This window comes from Ceratosolen solmsi, unplaced genomic scaffold, assembly GCF_000503995.2.
Source record: "Ceratosolen solmsi marchali unplaced genomic scaffold, CerSol_1.0 scaffold30, whole genome shotgun sequence".
Lineage (NCBI taxonomy): Eukaryota > Metazoa > Arthropoda > Insecta > Hymenoptera > Agaonidae > Ceratosolen > Ceratosolen solmsi.
Genome location: NW_011948421.1, coordinates 4,833,302 through 4,860,286, shown reverse-complemented (window position 1 = coordinate 4,860,286; position 26,985 = coordinate 4,833,302). Strand labels below are relative to the sequence as shown.

The 26,985-nt window shown below is 25.0% G+C and overlaps 1 protein-coding gene across 1 annotated transcript in view; it reads right to left on the bottom strand.

The window, feature by feature from the left end:
- Window positions 1-96: 96 nt before the first annotated feature.
- The window catches only part of LOC105361406 (uncharacterized), a 57,877-nt gene continuing 30,988 nt past the window's right edge, over window positions 97-26,985 (bottom strand). Inside the window, exons 3-15 of the mRNA XM_011498579.1 lie at window positions 24,584-24,748; window positions 15,409-15,545; window positions 14,377-14,665; window positions 12,746-13,104; window positions 11,340-11,492; window positions 10,758-10,952; window positions 9,470-9,861; window positions 8,862-9,098; window positions 8,036-8,215; window positions 5,255-5,402; window positions 4,736-5,005; window positions 3,577-3,923; window positions 97-531 (exon numbers count right to left, since the gene is read on the bottom strand). Of these exons, the coding sequence (XP_011496881.1) occupies window positions 186-531; window positions 3,577-3,923; window positions 4,736-5,005; window positions 5,255-5,402; window positions 8,036-8,215; window positions 8,862-9,098; window positions 9,470-9,861; window positions 10,758-10,952; window positions 11,340-11,492; window positions 12,746-13,104; window positions 14,377-14,665; window positions 15,409-15,545; window positions 24,584-24,748 (3,218 nt within the window). The 3' untranslated portion in view covers window positions 97-185. The remainder of the gene's footprint in view (window positions 532-3,576; window positions 3,924-4,735; window positions 5,006-5,254; window positions 5,403-8,035; window positions 8,216-8,861; window positions 9,099-9,469; window positions 9,862-10,757; window positions 10,953-11,339; window positions 11,493-12,745; window positions 13,105-14,376; window positions 14,666-15,408; window positions 15,546-24,583; window positions 24,749-26,985) is intronic.

Sequence of the window (26,985 nt, the reverse complement as noted above, 5' to 3'; positions counted from 1 at the left end):
ATTTTAACAATCTTCTGTCAAACAGCTTACCTTTACGAGGAAGTAAATCGATGACGCCTGCATCTCGTTCAGGGTGCCCTTGACGTACAATTTGTCTCTTGTTGATTGATTTTTGTAATCGTTGTCAATTGTCACACGGTCGTGACTCGATCGATTTCAACGTAACGCACAGAACTCTCGCTATGTCAGCAAATAACCTCCTTGCCATCGATTATGGCCGTCTCTGAAGAAATGCTTTTCAGTCGATGCTGAGATATGGAGCGTCCATTGGAACCGTATCGACAAGCACGCCACGAAGCGATACAAAGCAGACCACTAATAGAAACGAAGGCGATTGCCCCAATCCCAAGATGTAGCGGTGGCATACGCAGTAGGATCGAGCAGTGCCCAAGAGCTTCGTCATATCCTGTTGGACAATGGCTCACGCCATCGCACCATAATGATCCATTGATACATGCATCTAGCTCCGGGCAGCGATGTTCGCAATCGTGGCCTAATCGGAACCCCACTAGTGCCGAATTCAGCAGCGGCCTATATTAAATCTACATTTAGATGCAATTCGCTTTTATTTTTATAGATCGATATGAGGACATTTTGAATTTAAACGAATTTAAGACGCTAGATAAATAAATTGTAATGCGGCATCTGCAATCTGTTTAATTAAACTTTAATAACAAATTATTGAAATAATTAAAGTGTTTCGTATTTGTAATAATCATATAGATTTACATTTGATTATATTTAGATTTCTTATAAGAGCAAAGAATGCAGAAAAACCTATTCAAAAATATTCAATGATGACAATTTAATAAGAAAATTAATTAGTTTGATATTTATTACTTTTCTTTTTATAGGCTTTTAGTAATTTCTTATTTGTATAATGATAACCATATTTATTAATAAAAATTATATATATATATATATATATATATATATATATATATATATATATATATATATATATATATATATATATATATATATATATATATATATATATATATATATATATATATATATATATATATATCGATTTTTTCAAATATTATTAATATGCAGCAAATAATAATTCAGTTACGATATTCTATTGTTTAGAAGAAATTTTCAAAATCTTGTCATTTCATTGATTTCAAGTAGAATTTAATTGGGAATTGTAATATATTTGAGACACTTTTTCTTTGAAATATTTTTTAATTTATTGTAGAATGTCTAAGAAATTAAAATTGAAAAAGGTAGAATGTGCGAATGGACATGAATGTAAAAAATATTTCATTTAACAAACGTTACAATGACATGTAATAATAATATATATAATAAAAGTTGTCAAGTCTCCAAGGTTGATGAAAATTTTAAACAATTTTTTAACGCTAATAATATTGTTCGGGATTGGAGTATTTTCCAAGAACTTTAAAATGGTTATAAGAATTATAAGCTTTCTAACCCTTGTGTTTGTAAACATTTATTCTGCGAATCCTCGTATATTCTACCCTTTAATTTGAGTGTCCTACAATATTTCCGCATAGCAACGTCGATTGTAAATTCTCGAACCTGCTAAAGTTTTGTCATTCCTGGAATCCTCGAAATTTCAAGAGCTTTAGCCTCTGACAATAACAGACGTTCGGTCTAGCAACACACCTATGCATTGTTACCAGCTGAGTAAGCTGGCACGCGGATATTTAAGAGCAGCACACTACGCTTAATAGCTCAATGTAAATTTCTCGGTCAATTAGTGATCAGTTATTACGCTATTATACAGCCAGGATTTTCGGCGATATATTCAGTCAGACTCTGCAGCGATAAGCTAGGTACGCCAATACAGTGAAGCTATTATATTTAATACCTATTCAAGTGCGCAATAGTTCAAAGCCGTCAACAATGCTGATTGCATTACAAGAAGCGCAATATCTAGACACTCATCACAGGATTTGGCAAGACAACTGAATCGCTGTGAGTAAAAAACACTTAGTCACGAAGGGCACCTCTAATTGTACGAAAGGCATCTTGCCATTGAAGAAGTACCAGAGATTTACGACTTCTCACTTTTCAGTATAGTAGTCCACCACCAAGCTCACTACAACAAGAGGATCCGGAGATTTACGACCTCCTACCTCGGCACGTAGTGCATGCTAACACAACGTGGCAACTACCATCGAACTGCAAGATCTCACGGTTTCTCAACACCATCTTAAAATCATTATTAATAGTTATAAATAGTTTGTAAAATAAAAGGCAATAAGCAGCACTATAAGCAAATTTATATAATTATTGAATAAATGCGCTAACCTCACCACTTGCCCGCAATCCTCCCACCGACCATCTGGGAGCTTAGTCTAATTCTACTTATAATAACGATATTTATATTATTTTAAAAAGAGAAGAATTCAAATATTAAAAAAAAAAAAAAGTGTATTAAAGTGTATAAAAGAGGATTAATAGTGTGATTTTATTTGAAATTGTATTATTATACAGCTGCGCTAATTGTAAAAAAAATTATGCAGCATCATTTCGTATGACATTGGAAAATCCTTAAAAAGATATTATTTTTATAAAAATGGAAAGGAAATTTAAAAATTATTTGTGATTTCTTTCAATTAAAAAATGAAAATTATAATAAAAAAATTCAAATTATTTGAACTAAAATTGGTCGATAAATAAAGTGCAGTGTTAACTAACTAGCAAATTATCGTTAAAAACTCATAATTTTGTTATAGTCTTAGTGTTACGACATTTTTTGATAGTCCTTTTTTATATTAATATAGGAAACTACTTTCTTATCTATGAGTCAACTACATCATCCAGAATCAAAATTAACAGCGGTGAAGAACTGAAAAAAGCATTTTGCAATATTTGATTTAAACATCTATTATAATCATAATTGTTTATTAAGTTCTTAACAAACATTAAATCTATTATTCTAAAACTTTGTCGTAAAGTTTTTTTTGTATCTGCTAAATTATCAATACAATTATTGCATTGATGGGCTTCAAGAAAACGGACATAGGAACTGAAAAGCAACTATTTTCTGACGATATCGTGCAAATTTGCTTAGAGATATCTACCGAGCTATTATCAATAATCGTTCTATGAAGAGGCGACGACGATAACGACGGTTAGATTTAGATCGTCTTAAAGTTATTTACATACTCGTAAGGACAATACATTTCAAGTAAAATATGTTTAACCCAATATATTATACTATTAAGCATAAAATTTGCATAATTATAATAAATTAACGTTTTTTGTTATATTAAATACGAATGTGTATTTTTAACTCATTGTATATTTGTGTCAACACAATATGATATATATAATACTTGAATAAGATGAGATTAAATTCGTGTTCAAATACATTATAAATTATCAGATCATAGTATTATTGTAAAATAACATAATAGCCGATGGATGTTCTAATAAGTAATTATTACAATTATAATTTATGTAAATTTTATTATAATAAGAGTGAATGGTTGACCTACATTTATAAATCTAATTATAAATATGATATTTTTTAATTACAACCATTATCATACACAGGATAAATTTAAATGTGATTTAAATCAATGCATTAATACATACCTCCTTGTGAGTTCTAGCCATGTGATACTGTATTCATCGCCATCTGTGATATCCTCGTTGATAATGTACTCGATGGCGATGCTTCTTACGGCATCTCGAGGTGCTGCGACGATCATCGCATTATCGCTGACGGTCCAGCCGTCACTAAAGACCTCGACAACGCTCTGATGCCACCCAGATGAATACCGCGGGCATACTGCCGCGTGTAATTTCCCTGCTATATGCACAACAATGCGATTCTTGGTATCGCATTTGGTGCGGTTCGTCGCTATTGTACCTGGCAGTTTTACGTACAGGTACTGGTTCAGCCCTGGCTCGATCAGCCATGGATGGTTTTTGCAGTATTGCTAATAGATGGTTATTTTTAATATATAAAATTTAAATAAAACTTACATGAACTCATAAACATCAACGTCGATTCAATTTTGAGATTCAATTAAATGTAATAAAACGATTAAAGATATTAAGTAATATAAATTTATTTGGTAACATCTATTTATTTTTTAAATAAATAGACGAAAAAGAAATAGACGAAAAAAATTGCCTAATAAATAAAAATATAAGAAAATATATGATTTCAACATTTTGAATATGATATACACGTTTATATAACTAAATGCAATCCAAACATTACTATAATTATTATTTTAACTTTATAATATTAATTATATATTATGAAAATTCATATATACAATAAATTAGGGATTAATTAATTAAGTTTATAATATAAACAGTATCAAATGTCGCAACTATTGAATTAGTTTATTAATAGATTCGCTTATTTTCTTTATATTACTTTTCATTTCTTATTTAATTTGTAATTTATTAAATTATAAATTTATAATACTGTCGAAATTAGATGAAAATTTTTATTTGGTTTTCGAAGGTAAATAAAACTAGGCACTATTAATGAACATCATCTTATATTAAAATTTATCATACTTATAAATATTTTCTACATATTCTTGTAACATCGATTCATTTTTAAAATATAAAATTATAAATTTTGTTTTAATTTTTATTTTTAATAGAGGGTTTCATTTTTTACTAAACAATTTTAATCAAATATACTTTAAAATTTCTTAAAATATAATCGAGTAAAAATAATACAAAATAAATAAATGTTAATATATATTCATATATTACTAGTATAATTTACCTCATTATCATCATCTATAGAAGCATAATTTTTTATTTCTCCAGAAGGTCCGTGAACCCGTCTTTTTTGCATGCACTGCGCAGTTTTAAAAAATTCCCACGTACCCTCGAAATACAAGTTTTTATAGTCGTCAAATGAGTTCATAGAATGTACTTTGAAATGTACCTCAACGGTGCTTGACTTTGATTTAAAATTGATTGGCAAAGAACGATTTGAACAAAAACAGTCTCGTTGTATCGGTGGTGCATTTCCCCATGGTAGGTCCATTACCTATGCAGTAATTAAAATGGTTATTTTATGAAGAAACTTAATTATTTTTAATTTATGTATATATCTAATATAATTTATAAATCTAATATAATTTATTTTTATTTATTGTTTAAATAATGAAATTTGAAAATATTGTTTCTACAAATTCTAACTGTTTATTATACATGCCTCTTTCATGCTTATAAAAGCTTGATATCATGATGTTGGGCAGTAAATTACATTATAAATCAAGCAGATTTATGACTTTACCTTCAAAGAGAATCCAGTTGATCCAACGCAGAGAAAACGATTGTAATCCGAACTAGAAACACTTTTACAAGATCGATTGCCATTGAAAATTTTATTGAATCGCAATTTAACTATTTCATCCTGCTCACCCTCGAAACGGTACACACAGCTATATTATAAATTAATTAATTAAAAGTTAATTTTATCTGATAAATTTTTTATTTATATCGGCTGCAAAAGCCAAACTTATTTTACTCAATTACAACTATTAGTATTTTCTAATATATATGTATCGATTATTAGTAAAAGGAAATGAAATAAAAATACGGGTTAAAAATCAAATAGTTAACAATTAGAATGATAAACTACTAGAAATTATGCACTCTTGCGTATTGGAATACAAATTATATTACGCAATTATTCTAAAATTACAATGCAAATCCAGAAATGAAATAATAATAATATGACATATCAAAATACCTATATTTTATTAGAAACATTATTTTAAAAAATTACTTTAAAATTTACTCTTCATAAATTATAGTATAAAAATTTGTCTATTAATCTTATTAATTTATAAACAATTAGATTGCTTATGAAATATTTCTTTTTTCTATTATTATGTTTTTCGTTCGTTACACATTTTATTAGAAAAGATGAATTAAAATCTAAAGAGTGTGATCTGGAGTTTATATTATTGAGATATGATGAACTTTTTTTCTAACGAATTACAGAACTGTAAATAAAGCATGAGTTTATATTTTAGTTATATGATTTCTTCATATTTACAAAAGAAAAATGTATAAGATTTTCCAAAACTCATCGTAATAAAGTAATCGATAATTTATGAATTTCAAATAAATACATCCTTTATTTCAATAAACACATTCCACATTATGAGTGTATATTCATACATTTTATGTACTCAACTTTATTGAATTTATATTATTTCTTTATTTGATTCTTAAAATTTATTTACTTATTAATCACATTACAAAGACTTGTAATATAAATTATATATTTAAAGTATGTGTAAAAATATATTTATTCGTACTTACTATTGTTTATCGTATTAATTTTCTGAAAATATTTTACAATTTATAGTAACACAAACTATTCGGTTTTTTTAATTCTAATATTCATATTTAAGTCTATATATGAAAATATGTAGGTAAAGATATTGGAAAATAATCACTTTGAAAGAAAATTGTTCTTTGAAAGAAAATTAACAAGTTAATTGAATATACTATTGCATATTGAAAATTAAAACTTTTTTATTTAGTAAGTAATTTTTTCAAATAATATTTTATTCTTTTAGTATATTTTTACACTTTATAAAATTTCTATAAATATTCGCGCAGTCTTTAACCATTTACTCAATTAATAAGAAATATTTTGTATTTGGTTAACATTGTAAATTCGAAAATAAATGTAAAATATATCTTAATCCAAAAGAATAATAAATATAAGGAATTAGTAATTCGTAATTTAAGGCACATTGTATAATTTTTCAATTATATTTTACCATTACTTATAAATTTAGAAGACAGCTGAATAATCATTGCAAAGAAAAAGCATTTTTTATTTTCAATTAATAAAACTGTTTATTTATGACTTATTAATTGACAAATGTCAAATTAAACCAATAATATAATATATTTTCTATGATTAATATTTCTATTTAAAGAATACTATCATAAAATATTTTTTATTTATCATTTATTGCAAAATCTAATTAAACTAGTTCTATATTATGCTAAGTAATCGAGCATATTTACATAATAATTTATAAACGTTTTTTAAATAGAGTTTACATGAATAGAAAGTGTTTATTTTTCCTTGTTTTCGCACTCTATTAATAACTGTAAAATAATGAATTCCACGATATTATCATGAGGAACGCCAATTAAATGTTAATTGAATATTCTAATAAAATGTATCATTAAAAGTATATTATTAGAATAAGTCTATTCGATAAATTTAATAGTTTTATGAAATATTTAGAATTTATATAAGATTTATGAAATATTCAATTTATATGTAAATTTAAGAAGTAATTACATTACAATACAACTATTACATGCAAGCTAACTAATATTCAAATATAAGAAAAGGTAGTAAAACCTGTTTTATTTTTTGTTTAAATTAAGTATATTTTATCACATTTCCAATATTCGATTTTGAATTTTAATGTTAATATTGCCCTTCTTTGGAGATGATGTAATAAAAATAACTTAATTTTATTATTTTCTATAAAAATTAATTTATATATATATATATATATTGTTAATTGAAAAACCGAGAATTATTATTATATAATATATTTGATACAGATCCACAATCTTCTTCCTTTTTGCTAAATACACAGAATATATTTTTGTACGGTATATTGAAAAAGTAATCAAGAAAGAATTTTAAAATAGAAATTAATTAATGTTTAAGTTCTTGAAGATGCTTTTTAGAAGAAACTAGGATTGTGATATTTTGGGAATGTGATATCGTAATGTTGATGCATTAAGTAGGTCACTAATAATTTCTCATTCACTTTTTGTATATTAATGTCTTAAACTTATCTACATATTGCTCAACTTATAATAATATTATACAACAAAATATAAAGAAGTATATTAATATAAAATCCGCTATCGTATACATATCTTCCAAAAATATTAATGTATTCACCTTTATTTTTATAAATCTGTATATGCATTATAGTGTGACATTAATACTTAAATAAATTTGAAATTAAGTTCATAAACATAATTTAATGATATTTATAAATTTACACATGTCGAAACTTACGTTAAATTTTCTGCACCACCGCGACCGTAAAGAAAAATATCTCTAGGTGCACGGAAATTGCGATCTGGGTAAGTGTCGCGATTCCGGCTATAAAACACTCGTGAGCAAGGGGAATTACCATATTGATCACCATCTTGGTATAGATCAACAAACTCATAGAGAGCACGAAAATCCAAAGGTCTGCGAAAAAAGATGGAATTTATTACATATATTGTATAATCATTAGATTAATTCACTACATGTAAATATTAATAATTAATTTAATTTTTTTTAATTATTATTTAATTGTATATTTTTATTATTTTTAATTGATTTATTACTTTCAAAGCATATAGTACTCGAATAAATGTATATTATTATTTAAAAGAGGTAACGCAATTTCCAATTTCTAATTGAGTAATTTATTTTATTTATTTCAACACTTATTGAAAAATATTGTAGTGAGAATTCCTATTTTTCAATGAACTAGAAGTAGATATTCCACTTGCAGTTTATTTAAAAAGTAAACATTAAAATTTTGAATAAAAATAAAAAATATATATGTCTGTGTGCATACCTGTTGGATATGTACAACTTAATTTCTTTAAACAAGAAGTGATTTATGGATAAACATAGTATTTGAACAATGTTTATAAAACTATATTAATTTTTGTATTTATTCCGCAGTTCAAGTAGTAATTTATTTAAAAATTCTAAATACATAAGTACATAAGTTATCAAAAACTATTTTTAAAACATTTCATTACTGAAAATTTATTTATAGGTTTTTTAAGTTAAATATGAGCTGATCATAAAATGACCTCATAGGATTTAAATATTGTCCAACCTTAGAGCCGTTGTCTCGGTGACTAATATTTCGATGGTTAAACTGCTACCGGATGATACGAAACTCTCACCAAGTGAACAAGGTCGACTGGTATTTTGCAAAATTGCGTGATCGCAGCTACGTGGTACTTTATCTTTACAGTAACGAGCTAGAAGAGAAGTATTACTTGCCAATCGGCTACTCGGTAATGAACTATCAATACTGTTAACGTTGCCGGAGTTCTCGTTTTCTTTTTCACTACAAAAATATTAAAAAAATATTTCCTGTATTTACATAAAGGTAAAGGTGAGCAAATAGATAGTGTTTTTTAACGACTTTTAAAAATAAGAAAACATAGAACGTGGGTAAAAATTAAAGAGTATTATTTTATTATATAAGAACACAAATTCAATTTGAAAATACGTAAAATATAATTATTTCATGCATAACTTTACACAATCTAATTTAGCTTATTTTATATACAATAAATATGTCTATGATTTTATTGTTTTAAATTGATATTGTTTTTAAATTAATATTCTTGTAAAATTAATTATATTATACTATTAGTTTAATCTTCGATTATCGGAAATTTACACGAAGCTAATTTAGTGATCATACAAACTAACCATAATACATCGTTGCATTCAGTTGCCGAGAGAGGCATCATCTCCCCATCCCAGATCTTTAGAGTGGTGGAACATTCGTCGTCGGTATTGGCCGGTGTTGTACTAACGTGAAATTTAAGTATGGACAACCAAACACGGAACTGTGGTTGAGGCATTACAGGTTTTTGTCTACCCCATTTAATATCAGCCTTAGTTGGAAACTTGGGAATTGGTCTAGGTGATGTTGGAGTAGGAAAGCTATTACTTTCGCCACGCAAATGATAAAGGCATGTACTATTTCGCGGTAATGAGTGTTGAGGTGAGGTAAGAACGCCACCAGCGTCGCCCCGCAGCCAAAATTCGCAGCGTTTATTCTTAGCGTAGGTAGTAGAATTTGAGTCAACAAACTTCACCTATAAATTAGAAGAAATATAAGATTATTCACATATTTACATAATTAAGGAATATTGAAATGAAATAACGAGAAAATACAGAGAGAGGGAGACAGAGATCTTAATCAATTATATTTTTGACTTTCTTTCTATCCAAAATTTGAAATAATATTTTGTAATAATTTGTAATCTTTATATTTCCTTATGAAAAATTCATGTAAGTTTACCTTCATTTAAAGTTAAAAATATTTTGTTCTTCCATAATAATAATAGTATATTAATATATAATTCAAAATGCTGGACTACAATTTTTACTATGCCAAATAATCAAACTTAATTATTGATAAATTATAAATTGCATTACATAAGTCATCCTTCTCCCTGCATACTCCTTTCGACTAAATTTTGCTCAGCTTACTTGTCTTCCAAGGAGTTTCGAATTATCACTATTTGCGACCAATTTGGGCTCTTACCAACCTACGTTCGTCCTACCGCTAGACACAGCGTTTGTCACGTTTCACTCAAATATGATCCACTCACGCCCCGCTATGTGATCTTTATCTCCTCCTTTATCTCAATATAATACTCATGGAAGGACACGATTAAAAAATCTCTCTTCTAAAGCTCCCAAATACGCATTCAAGGACATAATTTATTTGCATCATTCTTGAGCGTTACCTCATATTTGTCTTTAATTTATCTTTATTTTATATAATTTATAATTATATTTATTTATTTATATGCGATAACACGGATGTATTAATACTTATAAGATTAAAGTATTTTTTTAAAAAGTCATCCATATATTTTTGAATAAATATAATAGTAGTTACAAGACTTTAATGGATACAACGGTGGCTTCTATTAAGCACGCGTGCGCATAAAAATATATACATACTTAAATCTCTATAACTTACTTGTACATCCAATTGAAAACCATGTAGCGAATGAGGTGGTGATGGATGAAGAAACGTCCCGTATGGTGAAGTTGTAAAAACAACAAGAAGATCCTTGCCACTGCTAACGACTTCTGGGAGAGGTTCGCCACCCCCGCAAAACTTTAGTATCACTGGCTCCATTGTATTATAACCATCATAAATAGTTACATGATCCTATCGTTAAAAAATTCACTAATGATATATCTTTTCAAGCATAATTTAATGCAGTAAAAATTGAGTTACAAAGTATTATAATTATTATAAAATAATCAATAAGATAACAATAATAATGTAATACTGTCATTATTTTGTAAATAAAATAAATAAATCATAACATAGACAATAATTTGAAAAGTAAAATTTCAAATTATGAAAGTTGATAAATTGAAACAATGAATTATAAGGTCACATTAACATTGCGTTGAGTATTACGAAAATAAATATATATTATTTTATTAAAAATCACTAATATTTAAAATATAATTGTGTATTTCTATTCTGTAGATATATAAATATAATGCAGACTTTAATAAAGAATAATTTGTTACTATAGTTTATTACCTTAACTATGTTACAATCATCCCAAAGTTGAAGCTCGCGAGGTGGTAGCTCAGCCTGAGTAGGTGGCTTCGATCGTACAGCAATTAATTGACCGCGAGGCTGTTTCACGGAAATTAAGGGATGTTTTCCTTTTGGAACTTCATGTTGACGAATCTGTTATATAATAATTTAATTTTAATTATTTCCAATTGCTTATAAAACAAATACCATGTTTCGATAATAATAATTTTATATTGCGGAAATTAGAATATATATATATATATATATATATATATATATATGCTAATTGCTAACATATGCTAATTAGCCAAAAATTAGTTATGTGAAACAATACTACTTTGGTATACAGAAGATAAATCATACGCAACATAGTTGAGAATAAGTTATAAAATATTGAAAATTTTTATTAGTTAAATTTGTAAATTATTTAATATGAAAAGTAAAAATCTCTTAATTAATAAAAGGAAGAATTAATTCACTACTACAGACCACTATAGTTTTATGGCTGACATATTTAAAGGAACCTGAACCTGAATTAACTATTTTTGCTTTTATTTCAAATCAGTAGGGAAGTTATTACTTGTTATAGCTTCTAGTATGTTAGGCATATTAAATTAGAAGTTGAAGTAAATTGCATTTAGACTATATCGAATTAAGTTATATTGTATCAAATAATTAATTAATTACTATTTTATTTAATTCTGAATTTCTTATATTTTAATTTCAGTATTTCAATAAGCTCGACGCATAGCTAGTATTTATTCACTAAAATAAAAATATTTGTCAGTATAATATATATTAGTATTTATGATTTTTAATGAAATAATAAATACATTGTGATTAACGATTTAAATTTAATGATATGAAAATGAAATAAATAATATAATTTATAATGAAATAAGAATGTTATATTAAAAATATCTTTAATCAATTATAATATTATGAAATAATATTGATACAAAAGAAATTTAGAAATACTTTATAGTATTGTATTATAATAATTTCTAGAATAATTTTCTATAATAAATTCTGGAGTTTTATCTCCAGTGGTCTTGTATATGTATATAGAAACAAATTTGTATACTCAGAAAAATAGATATTTAAAAAAATTTTAATAAATTATTTATAAAAGAATTACGCGAATATTAATAAATTATACAAAATCTTGAAATTTCAAAAGAAACTTCACAAATTTATAATTTACCATTAATTCATTGCAATTAAAAGGGAGTAATTTATTTACAGTAATCTCAAAGTGTCGAGTTGAAACAATTTATAATTTATAAAAATATTTTGCTATGTCTTCAATATAAATAAGTATAAATAAGTTTAAATGACAATATTTATTTAATTGAACTTTACTTTCTCATTTTATCTTTTTCAATACATAATAATTAGCAACTTACTGCATAATAACATGTTAAATTTCGTGGATAAAGTCCAGGGAAGTTAGGTGACTGTAGGCGACATCTTTTTTTATCACAGTCACTGAAGGTCTTAGAACAATAAGTACCGGAAATAAGTTCACCCAAATATTGTTCAGAATTATATTTTCGCGTTGTTGGCTCAATTTGCAATGGCGGTGGTATCTGTGTAGATTGACGGTTCTCAATTGGAGTAGATTTAGCTATAACCGTAGGGTTTAATGTTGTTAAATATTTTGATGTTGCATTTCCAGTTTTACTAGATGATCGTTCGGTTGGGATAGTCACGCTTGCTATTGTAGTCGTATTCACAATTGTAGCCAACGAAAAATTCGTAACGCCTGCAAGGAATTATTTTGTTATAAAATTCTCAACAATATGGAACTACTTGATTTTTACTATTTAATATATATCATGTTAAATTAATTTAGTATCATTTGAAATTTGATATGTCTATTTTAGTAATTATCATGAAAAATTATTAATTAAAATGTTTTAATCACTGGCCTCCTATATTAATATAACCTAATTTTAAAAAGTAGGTTTAATTTATGTATTAACGGTCATATAGTTTCATAAAAATTCTTTTATATCAAAGATCATTTTCTCTCATCTAATTATATCTATTATTAGAAAAAGCAAACTTAATTTTCAAATAAATGAATTGCCATGCGAAATCACCAACGCAAGCATCGACTAACATGCACCTATCATATAGTTAAAGATAAATAGATAATCTAAAAAATTCTTGTTTCGTATTTTATTCAATATTTTATTTAACATTAATAGTTTTCAACTACAGAAAAATAATGTTAAATACACTAAATCTTTACGCTTTTAAATATTACTTGAATGAACAATCGTTGTAAATTCAAAACTAAAATAAACAAAATTTATCATTTAATGAACATTTATTAGTAATATACTAAACTATTATCTTTATTTGGATTTATAATTTTCTACGTTAGTAAAATCCGTAATCAATTTCAGTCAGGCCAATTAATATTGTAAATTTTAACCAATGTAAATTAGATAATTTATAACATTGTAAAAGGTACTTTTAATAAATAATTATTTATTCCTAAAAATGAATAAATAAATGTCACGTAAGACAATATGTTTAACCATGATATTATTGTTACATTATCTTACATAAAAAGAGAATTGTATTTAGAATAAATTTATTTAATATTTGATTTATTATGAATTCATTTTACAATTCTTAAAATCCATTATTAAAAAGTATGTGGAAATTAATTATAAGTTGATTGATACATTCTTTAATAATCTTTCCATAAATTAATTTTATAATTATGATTATTTTTGTAGTCAAAATCAGAATTTTTCTAATAATTACAATTTTTGTTATGTAATTGTATAATAATAACAATGTAATAAATATTGTATGAATATTGCATTTGAATGACATATCTTTTCAAAAAAAACTTTATAAATACATTTAAATTCTAATTATTAAACTATTTATATATTTTAAACTATCATATATATATTATAAACTAAAAATTTCTCTTTTATGATTCCCATATATAGTTAACAAAACAATATTTAGAAATATTATAAAAATTAAATTTAATATTCAGTATTTGACTGACCGACAAAGGGATTGTTGTATCGCACAACAGCATCAGAACGGCGAATCATCTTGTAAGCCATGCGAAAGTCAAAATTGAATCCAGTTTGATCTTTACTGAGTCTGAAAAGCCGTAATGTTATTGAAACTATTGGAGTCTCACTGTAGTAGATGGCTGGTCCCCAAGATGTTCCACACCAATGACCACCGACATCTGGTCGATTTGCTTCTGATATCTGTAGCGAACCGTCTGGACATCCCGCCACAGTAAATGACACGAATTTTCCGAGCGTAAAACTATCGAATGTTAGCTGAAGTTTCAACAATTAGTTTTAATTTAAAATTTTCAAATAGAAAATTGAATCAATTAAAATTAAGCTAGTTATATTTTATTTGATTTTAACTATATTTTTTATTTATCTGTGATCTTAGATGTTATAATAATACATATTAGCCCTCTTTTTTTTTTTTTACTGTGAGTATTATCGCCAAATATTGATATAAATAGGGAAATATAAAATTTAAATGAAAATCACGTACTTTTTTCATAAAAGTATTTGTTATCAACATAATAATTTATCTTCGTAACATAAATAACAAAATATTTATCAATAAATTTGAGTAGATATTGTAGATTCGAGCAATATTATCAGTAATTGATTTATTGATTTAATCTAAAAATCACATAAAAAAATGCAATCACTATAACTATAGACATTTTAATAAGAAAGAAATTACTTTGATTAAAATAATAAAATGCTTGTTATGTATTTAAATATACATAAATGTTATTTTTGAGTAAATCATACGATATCGTTTATACTCAATTTGTCATTTTTTTTTTCGGCTCATATGTCTTTTCCCATCAATTTACTATTTATCCGAAAAACTTAATAAGCAATTTTTAAATTAACGTCTTTGAAAATGGATGATTATATAAAATATAGATAAATACATTTTCAATGTTTAAAGTTGGCCTTTAAATTAAGACTAAAATAGATGATCTAATAACGGGCCAGATATTTCGTTGGAAAATCGTTGCAAGAAAAATTACCTGAATAATATCACCGAAATCCCCACCTGGTGCACTAAAAGTAAGTTTACAGAAGTAAGGCACCTTGTCTTCTTTTGGGCGATGGAGCTCAAGATCATAAGTTTTGCCGATATCTCCATAGTAAGTTCTATTGCAAGCTGCGGTACAAAGTCACGGGAATGTATTAGTAATCAATTTTATCATAATGTTAGTTTTATACAATAATTTTGTAATCTTTTTAATAAATATAAAATTATCCATATAACGTATGTATTACACATATGTGTATTGTGGTACAAGATTCTGGTGAATAAATTGGTTTATCATTTTCAAGTCTGCGTATTCAACAGACTTTAAGTAACTTTAATTCGATAAATATCGGTAAAAATTGTCTCTTCTAACTTTATAAATCTTCAAATTATATTCATTATTTTAATTTTAATTAAATTATGTCCTTACATTTAGTCAGACACATAGTATGCAATAAGTATATATTTTTATTTTATTACTTCTCCATGTATTTGTTTAATTACTCAGCAATGACACATTTCATTCGTTACCCTTAACATCACGTCGTACATTGATATTACAACAGCAATCGTTATATAGGCTAAATCATGATGTACTTTCAAAAGAAGCTTAATTTTTTTATAATTCGCGCAAGTACTGTGTATCTGTTGAGTTCATTTTATTTTGATATTCAAGATTTATTGTAATACTTATTGTTTGATTCAATTTCAAAAGGAATATGCATATTCTAATATTCTCTATAGGCCCACATTTCTTCTATTTTTAAGCACTATGTTTATTTACCTACTAAATAAAAAAGTTATTCATTTTTTAATGCAACAAAGTACTTCGCTACTTTTCGAATAATTTCACTAATTATATTTTGCCATTTTTCTCATAAAGTATTTATTTATAAAAGATTGAATATATATTATAAGTAAAATAAATAATCGAAGCTATGGCTATACTTCTAATTCCGAAGATGCACGAAATTATTATATCGGGTCGTTTAATTATATCGTGGTCATTATTCTTTATCTATTTATAATAAATGTTAAAAAATCATCATATTCTATAAAAAATTATATTATTTTATGAATATAATAAACAAAAAAGTATTGTATTTAATTACACTTTTTTTGTTGAAAAACAAGAATATGATTTCTTGGAATAAATAAATTTATATAAACATATTTAATAATGTTTATTTAATAAGTGTATCATGAAACAAATTTATAGAGTAAATAAAAGTATATTATTAGAATAAATTTATATAACAGTCGGTTTTAATTAAAATAAGATTTGAAAAAAAATTTTTTCAAAACATATTTTTTGAGAAAATATTAAATTATTAATATCATTAATATTAAATTTTTATTTTCTTCAAAAAAAATACTATAAGTGATTAATAATTCAAAAATATCAATCAATATTATGAAATTGAATTAAATCAATAGCTAATAAACTAATGTTACGAAGATTAAAGGTGTTCTTTAGATTTGGCCTCTCAAAGATCACGTCAACCATGCAATTTACTTAGGCTTCGACTAATACATGTTGTGGTCTGATCTTAGGGGTTGCGTGTTTTTTATTATACGGCTTCTAAGTTGTAGGGTTGGTGAAAGCTCGGATTACTTGAATCAATACGATTAAAATATGGGAAACAGAATACAGAAAATTGGAAAAATAGAGTTATTATGATTTTATTTTACTTATAATAAATTACATACATTAATAGAAAAATAAGATGATTAAAGTATTTTCAAAATTTGAATTTATATATATATATATATATTATTATAATCGATTATTAGCAATCATTAGAAATTATATAAATTTTTTATAAGAATAGTTGTTTGAGATTCAGAGAATCTCTGGAATGTTATCATTTGGAGAAAAATCCCAACGGCTACCATTTCATGGAAATTATTCAACAATTACAGAACGATTACTCGCTTAGCTGTTGAAAGTTCAAAGTCAATGAAATCGTATTATAGCAATAACGAAGTTAGCTAACTAGGTCCCTTTATCTCATTTGGACACATCCATTAATGAAGTCTTAGATGTGAAAGAACAAGTTGAAGAGTTACAAAAGGCCTTTAACAAGGAACACACTTACTATCGCCAGCAATATTACTAATACTACTAATACTAATATGTTACTAATACTAATACAGTGAATACTAATACTCAACAGTGCAATCACTCATCAATAAACTACATCGCGGTGAAAATGAGTATAAATAAGTCAACAAAACCAACCACAAGGTCGGAAGATACATCACCAACGATGGGGCATTGAAGGGAGGTGGCTCGTCACCCAGACGTTCCAATTTCCAAATTCTGAGGCAATTACTTAGCATGGCTTCTGTTCCGAAATTTGTTTCAATCAATAATCCTGTATAGCCATGGGCTCAGTAAGGTACAAAAACTGTATTAGCTAAGAAGACTCAACAGCCAAAGTCATCTCGAGTTTTCCATTACAAAATAACTCTCTTGCACTGACATAGGAGAATCTAACAGAACCACATGAGAACTCCCGACGATAAATCTAATCTCATCTTAACGAACTCCTCTCTAACCCATCAACAGTGAAAGATGAGGTAGAGTTTATAGAAGACTTAATTAGTGATGCAAGTGCCTTGCTAAAAAAAAGTTACGCCAGTTAGACCTCGAAATTGACCCGTGGAATTGCATAACTATCCACCAAATTTGACAAAAGTTCACCCAGTACACGAGAGATCAATTGGAAAGCTCAATAGGTGACTCCGGTTTAGACCTCAAGTTCGAGCAACTCAAAACATTCCTAATGTCTCGAGTGATGGCTCTGGAAGACAAAAAACAATCACCGAACACTAGTCGCCCTGCCCTGTCTCATTTATCGAGGGAGAGGTCAGTCGAAGCTTATCAGTCGGCAGTAAAGACTGAATTGAAGGGTTCACAAAAAGGCCCCAAGAATAACAACATGTGCTATTGCTATCAACAGGAACATTTGTTGACCGTATGCCCCACATTTAAGGAAATGTCGATAGCGGAAAGAAAGGGCTTCGTAAGTAACGTGCACTTGTGTTACAATTGCTTGGGTCGCCACACCACTTACACGTGCAAGAAGAAACGCAATTGTATGAAGTGTCACAAACGGCGTAATACACTACTGCATGATGAACAAATCTCGACTTCAATCAAACCAAACCATAGTTTATCAACACTTTCGCACAAGACCGTCTAAGACATTTCCAATTCTAGTGCATCTAGCACAAAACCGTCGCAGGCCTTCCTCATACTAGTTGCCATCAACTACACATTCTCAGCAGAGCCACAAAAGAAGGAACTTGCAACAGCTTCATACGGAGCTCGCTAACAACCATTCCAGAACCCTCTATCAAGGGATTATCAATGTCAGGATTGTTTCGCTGGCAATTAATACGACAACGTGTACAAAAACTCTGGTCATAATGGTCAGCTTACTAGTTACAACGGTAACAATCAATTTCCAAATGGCATCATCCAACAATTTTCTCCTACCAGGCAACTGGTAGCCATAGTCTATTTATAAACAATGGTATTATTTTATTGAATATCATGTAATGGAAAAGCGTATTTTCATATTTTTAGATATAAATTTGTGATGAACTATACAAATAAATAAATGCAAAACTATTTATTAAATAATATATTGTTTAATTGTCAATTCATGAATAAAGCAGAATTATTTTCAAGCATAATGAAATAATATATTTTGTATTAAAAACATATATTAAATATATGTATATATATATATATATATATTGACTGTTATTAATTTTCTTTAATTGTGTACTATTTATATTACTATTTATATCGACAATAATGTATCAAAAAATTATATAATAATATAAAAGGTTATATACAGTATAGTATTTCATTTATAGCTTCTTTAATTTTACATAAACGACTAATATGTGAAAATAAATTGATTGTACCTTAGAAAATGGTAATGTGGGATGACCTTCAAATCAATAATGTAAATATATAAAGTATTCGGATTATTCTACAACTCTGATAAAACAAATTAATAATTTATAAAGTTATTAGTTATAAAAACACTGAAAGAAATAATAGTATTTTATATGGATGATTAAAATTCGTATACTAATATTTCTCCGATATGATTATATATCTTGTATATCATTGTACAGCATATTTTACATATACATATGTACTTAATTAGTATAAATTTTAATCAAATTTGTGTACATGTAATTATGTATATTATATTTTTTTTAATATATGCGATACTTTTTATAAAAAATTATATATAAATTGTAATATAATTAAAAATATATAGAAAATATTTTTTGCAATTACACTTTTTATACTTCGTATAATAGTTGCTTAAACTTATAAACATAAGAACTAGAAAGCAAACACACAGGCACACGCACACATCCACACACACACACACACACACACACACACAAATTTGTTTAAAAAACTATAAAAAATTACATTTTTGCTGCTGATGGTAATAACCTTGGCCAGTCTAATTAAAAAATATGTAATGAAGTATAATGAATATACAAGGTGTTGCAAAATAAAAATAATGTCATTCACGATAGGGAAAATGTATGAGTTAAAATGTTACATTAGCCTGGGTATATTGGCGATGACTATATATCCTTAAATGAATAGACAAATAGATAGTGATATCGATATAACGATCGAAATTTTAATAATTCACAGCGAATCTGTAGTGGCGTTATTAGCAACCAAAAACAGTATTGAATAATCGTTGATACGTACCGCAAGTAACGCATAGCGTGTCTATTATATCAGCCCTAAAAGAAATTCATATTGCACATCGCAGTAGACATCCAGTGTATTTAATATCATTGTGATCACAACGAGAGGTACATCATCATCATTGACGATAAAGCAGAAAGGGTAATATATACTGATTGTGATATAAGGCCTATTTAAGAAGCAGTATTATTTCTCACAAGTGTGGCTTAAAGTATTTGTATTACATTACGATTAATATAAAGATTCATAAAATCTATACTAAGGTTTATCTTCTCATCTCTGTGAATGAATCGTAAATGGATCAATAAATTATAATTTACAAATCATATTGAAAGAAAATTAAAATCAGTAGTAGTGCTTAAAAAATTCCAAAATATGTGAAGAGTAAAAGATTTTTAGTGAATTACAGTGTAATAAGAAAGTTTATTAAAAACGATGATCAGCCTCTATGAAAGAGAAAAGTAATGTAAAGCTGAACATATATGGGAATGTGTATACAGATAAATTTTAATTACATTAATTACAATCATAAAAATATTTAATCAATTTTGCGTTTTTGTTCATAAAAATATTAAATGAAGGTGGTGATATCGATGAGAAGGATATTCTTGCCTCTTTCCTACAGAAGAATATCAAGTATATAGCGATTTAAGAAATTTGTGAAGAAAGTGAAAGCTATAATATATTAGCTGTTATTGGCGTATATTGCTGTTCAGCTCTAAGAAGTCTAAGTATTCGTACAGATTATTACGACGTCATTCGGTGCTTAAAGCCGAGTCCTTGACGAGGATCGACAAGCACATTTTTAAAAATATTAAAAAACTCTCGAACTATACTAAAAAATTGTCATACGATGAGTAAAAAGAAAGAGATAATTATAGAATTCAATTTTACAATTATACAAATTATGAATTACTATCAAAATGAAACATTTATAACACATAATACACAATAACCAATGTTATAATAAAATCTAATATTAAGAGAATATAAATCTGCAAAATTTTTAAAATTTATCTTACTACATATTACAGATGCATTAAGAATAAAATAAAAAATACAAACCATTATTTGATTTAAATGTATTACAATTATATAAAATAACATTATCATCAAACTTTTTTGGATAACTATTATCTACGGTTTATAAATCAAAATATGCAATTGAGTTGATCTTCTATAAATATACTTTTTTACATTTTAATCATGAAATATATATAAGTAAGATCATTTATATTGAACGTTGATAACAGATAAAATTTAGATATCACTGTTAAGATGTCTGAAAATCAAAATATTGTCTAATAAAGAATAAATTAATTATTGTTAATGAGATTTATAATGCATAGTTGTTTAATTAACATTTGGAACGAAGCACTTATTACTTATATGATTAATAATACTTATTAATCTTAGGTAATATATTCTTTAATTCGCAAAATGTTATTAACTTTTAATTGTGTTATAAAGTAGTGATGATAAGACAATATAAAGTTAACAATTTATTATTAAATTCATAATTTTAATGATTATGAAAAATATAATTATTTTTATTTATTTTAGAAATTAGTTCAATTAGGGATATAAATTATATTTTACTTCAGTATATCTAATCTATTTTCAATTTTATCATAATGAATATCATTGTCTTTATATTTATGAAGAATTTTTCACCGACTTATCCTCAAAATAAATTAGATATTTTAATAATAAATTAATAAATTTTGTACACAAAACATAATTAGTATCCATATATTACTATATTATGAACATATATTATTATATAACAGTATTGTACAATAGTATTAGGATTATGCTAATAATAAGTAATTAATAGTAATAGAAAATTATAATAAGGAATGTAATAAATAATTAATAATAATATGTAATTAATAATATTAATAACACTAAAATTAAAAAGTTAAAGTAACTTATTTATGAGTAAATTAAACAAAATATTTGGAAACTATATTTAATTTAAAAAGTTAACAAATTAAATAAAAGAGTAAAAAAATTAAATTGAAGAAATATAAAAATATAAATAATATTGCAAAAGTAATGGATATAAATCTGTTTTTGTAGAAATTTTAATATTATATTTTGTAATTTTAGTTAGAATGTGAATATTTTTCTTATTACTCTTTTTTTTTTTTTTTAATTAAGTTAATTTTTATAAAATATTCTATATAAAAAATATATATTTATATATATAATTTCATAATAAAATCTTACATATGCGTGTATAATTCGAAATCAAATTTTGTTCCCTTAAAAATAAAAATAAATAATAGAAATGAAAAAGAAATATGAAATTGGATTACAATTTTTCTACTCGAATATTCAAAAGAAATATATATGTATAATATATTATGAACGTTTAAGCAAATACGATCTTAATAAATCTAATTCAATACTTTAGACTTATAAAACTTTTCATTTAAATATGCATAAAATTATGAAAAGTATTGTACAGTAAAATTTTTATAAGATGTATGGATATAATGCATTTAAAAGGAAATGTTATTAATTATCCGAAAAGGGATGAACATGGGAGCATGATAACAAATTCAGCCAGGAATATTGCAACAGTGTATAATACATCCATAATGAAACTAAAATTAATGGAGTGAAAAAAATTTATAGCATATGATACAGTAATTTACTTATTTTTTACATATTACGACCTGTTTTAAGATATACGATTAGAGCGATGATAAAGTATGAGATGTATACATATTGTAATGAGATGAAATATATGAAGTATAAAAAGAACATTTTAAATTATTTTATAATTCAGTCTATGAAAAATGGCGAAGGCAAATGCAATAGTAAATATTATATGCCAAAATTTTGTACTAATTTTTCGAGTGATGCAATCTCACGAAGTCGATCTTATTACTATACTCAGAGAAATTGCTGGAGAACATTCAAAATTCATGAATTTTATAAAATAAAAAAAAATACGATAAGCCAGATAAAGTGGTTTGAATAGTGTTTCTGTTAAAATAATCTTTAAGAATTGTATTGAAATTTTCAATATTGGAAATAAATCACCTGAAAGTTATTTGTGATAAATTCTAAAACAATTCTATCATAAATATGAAAATCTTTCCTATTTTTGAATACTTATCACCTTAAATTTTTAGAACATTTATAAATTCATAATGTATAGTTCAAAACTTTACACGATTAGTTATTTCTATCTATACTTAAGTATTTGTATATCAATGTATTATTTTTAGTAACAAAGAAAATACTACGTGTCAAAACAGTTTACGGTTTAAGGTTGCATATTTTTCAGAAAAATATTCATCTAAGCTTTTTTCTTATTCTCTATCGAATTTCGATTACTTTCAGATGTTTGTAAGAATATAAGCTTGAACGAGACAAATTATAATAATGTATTTTATACTAGTCATCTATTACCTTATTAAAAAAAACTTATCTCTGGCCAATTTACAAGTCAAATATCAATTAATTTTAAATATTTTATTATTTCTCTTTAATATCACTAAATAAATTTAATTGACTAAATAAATATAAACAAATTAATATAAATAAATTAAATATGTAATATAATTAGATAAATTTAACCGAGAACTTCTACACAATCACAATTAAAAACGTAATTATTAAATAATTGGAAATTTTCAACTTTTTCCCATATAATTATTAATGTTAATTATTAATTAAATAATGTTACAAATAAAAATAATTAATCAATCAATAATTTTATTTATTGAATCATTTTAATTCATTGATATCGAAATCTAAAACAAAAACTCATGAAGTGCTCAAAGTTACTCTAGTTACTTTTTATTTTTACTTTTACTTTAATTTTACACAAAATTACGTCTAATACTATATTTAGTAATTTTTTAAGATTAAAATAAAAGTTCTATTTCAATAAATAATCCGAATATATATATATATATATATATATATATATATATATATATATATATATATTAATAAATGTAAATAATAATAAGGTAAATGCTGAAGTCTATTTCTAAATATGCCAAATGTATAATTTAATTATTTCCGTTTTACATAAATACTAATATAGTATTATTAATAATTGTTGTAATAATTATTTTTAATAAAACAATTGTAATTTGATATTTTTAAAATACAGCTATTAAGTTTTATATATTGCTTATTTGATAATTTAGAAGAAAGCCCGAATATTTGTCGAATTGTATACATACTGGACTTGGAAATAAAATATTCAAAATATAAATATAAATATAAATATAAATAAAATGTATAATATAAATACAAAAATATATATATAATATATCAAATGTGAAATAGAAATACATAATATATAAAATATAACTATTACTTATATATTTTTATATATAAATATATAAGAAACAACAAATATAGAATTTTAACTCACGTGAACATTGCTGTTGCTCATCGCTTTTATCACCACAATCATCCACAAGATTGCAAATCTTATTGAGACTAATACAACGTCCATTGATACATTGAAATTCACTTTGTTTGCAAGAGAATACAAATGTTACAGTAAAAATACTACTGTAAAAAATCCAACATGAACCTGTAAATATAAATAAATGCAAATAAATTATTCATTTTGTTGATTGTGAAGATATCAAAAAATATTAGACTAAATTATCAAAACCAATTATATATCAAATATGATATATCAGAAAACTATCGTAAAATTGCAGTAGCAATGATTAAAATTTGTTCAAACATATTCTAAAATATTTTAAATAAAAATCGTTTCTTAATAAATATCTCTATTTTCTAAATTATAAAAATAAATTTAATGTATGCCAGTTAAAGAATTTTTTTAATTAAAAAATACTTTAATAATTCTTGAAAGCATAAAAACTTTAATTCAATAGAAATATGTAATTAAGTTCCATATGCATTACCTATTTAACTAATTGTTTAATTTTCTACAAAACGGATTTTTAGAATAAGATAAAAATACAAACAAATATAAAAGTATTCTCAATTTACAAAAGTAACTGTATGGTTATATACTTAAAATTATTAACTAGCATATTAATTACCTAGAATACATATAATAAACGCCATAATACAGGTTAAGAAATTTTAAAATGTGTAGAAAAATAATATTGAAAAAATATTTACGAAGAACTGATATTATAGATCTGTTAATTAAACAATTCAATAAGAAATATTAATGATTAAATATATTTATGCAAAATTTAATAAGTATCTTTATATTTAATAAGTTATTTAATAAATGGTTATTATTAAATTTTATTATTAAATAACATTTAATAAATATTCACAATATTTAAGAATGAAAGTATAAATAATATATATGTAACATTGTTTGTATGTACTATTAAGTAATTTATTGAATAAAACATGAAATGATTTTAGTAGATAAAAAGAAATGAAACACGATTATACTATAATCCATAAAAATGAAAAATTTATTAAATATAAAGCAATAACAAAATTATATATAAAATTATTACTAATAATATGCTTTATATAGGTAGAAAATTAAAATACTTGGGAATATTATCAATTATGAAAATATAATTTATGAATATTTAATTGTAAAGTTTATTGATATATTTGATGTTATGCTGATAGAATGGTTAAATAATTTTTTATTAAAATATAGTTTTCGATAATATTGCAAATATTATACATTTCAAATATAATAAATTAATTATAGTAAAAACTTCGATATTTCTCCATATTTAAACATTCCTCCAAGGTAAAATAATTTCTACATAATCAGATTTTGCTTCGTATGGAGTAGGAACTTAAAACTTCTATCCTCTAAGCTTCACGTGAACGATATGAACTTTAAGGAATATTCGTTATCGCATGCATATTCTCTTTCCTCTACCGCTTATGAGTTAGAAAGCATGCTCGTAAGACTATGTACTTAAAATCAAATGCATTATTAGTAATTAATGATTTTATTTTTAGTGAGAAAGCATAGAATCATTTAATCTCATAGCTATGAAATTCAAGTATGTTTAATCTCATTTTTTCCTCATTACATGTCAAGATCACTTGATATTCAATGTATTATATTTTTATAACTGAACATTATATTCTTATTTATTCAACGCATAAGAATTATATAAAAGTGTGATATTATAAATATTGTATTACATTCTATTACTTGAACGGTCATTTAAAGTATAATATATATTGCCTCAGTCTTATTTTTTAAAGAAAGTTTATTGATAAAAGCATAGTAATTAATAGTAATTATTACTTTTTCTCTATTTAGTATTATATTTTTTGTTGAAGTTCATATTGAATTATTAATTTTTATATAAAACAATAATATAATACAATATTAATTTATTATAAAAAAATTTTTTTAAATGTTAGTTTCATTTTTTTTCAGAAATTAGAATCTTGATTTTCTTACTGGATAATATTAAAATAACAATAAATTTTTTCTAAATATTTTAAACTATATTATAAAATGATTTGTATTTAAATAGAATTTTTTAATATACTAAATTTTTTTGATATGCCAACATTTTCAATGCGTTTCTGTTACAAGTATATTAAAGTTAAGTTAAATTACGCGTATTATTAGTCATTCCGAGAGATTAAATACCAAAATATAAATTTTTGTACTAAAAAACTATATGCTTTGACATTTACATATAAATATGATTATATTATAATTCAAGAAACGTTATAAAATATTTAAATAAAAGTGTAAAATTTACTTTTATCTAAATTTCTCGAGCAGTATAATTATAAATAATCAGCTACTATGATCATGTTATATACAATATAAACATAATAGTATTT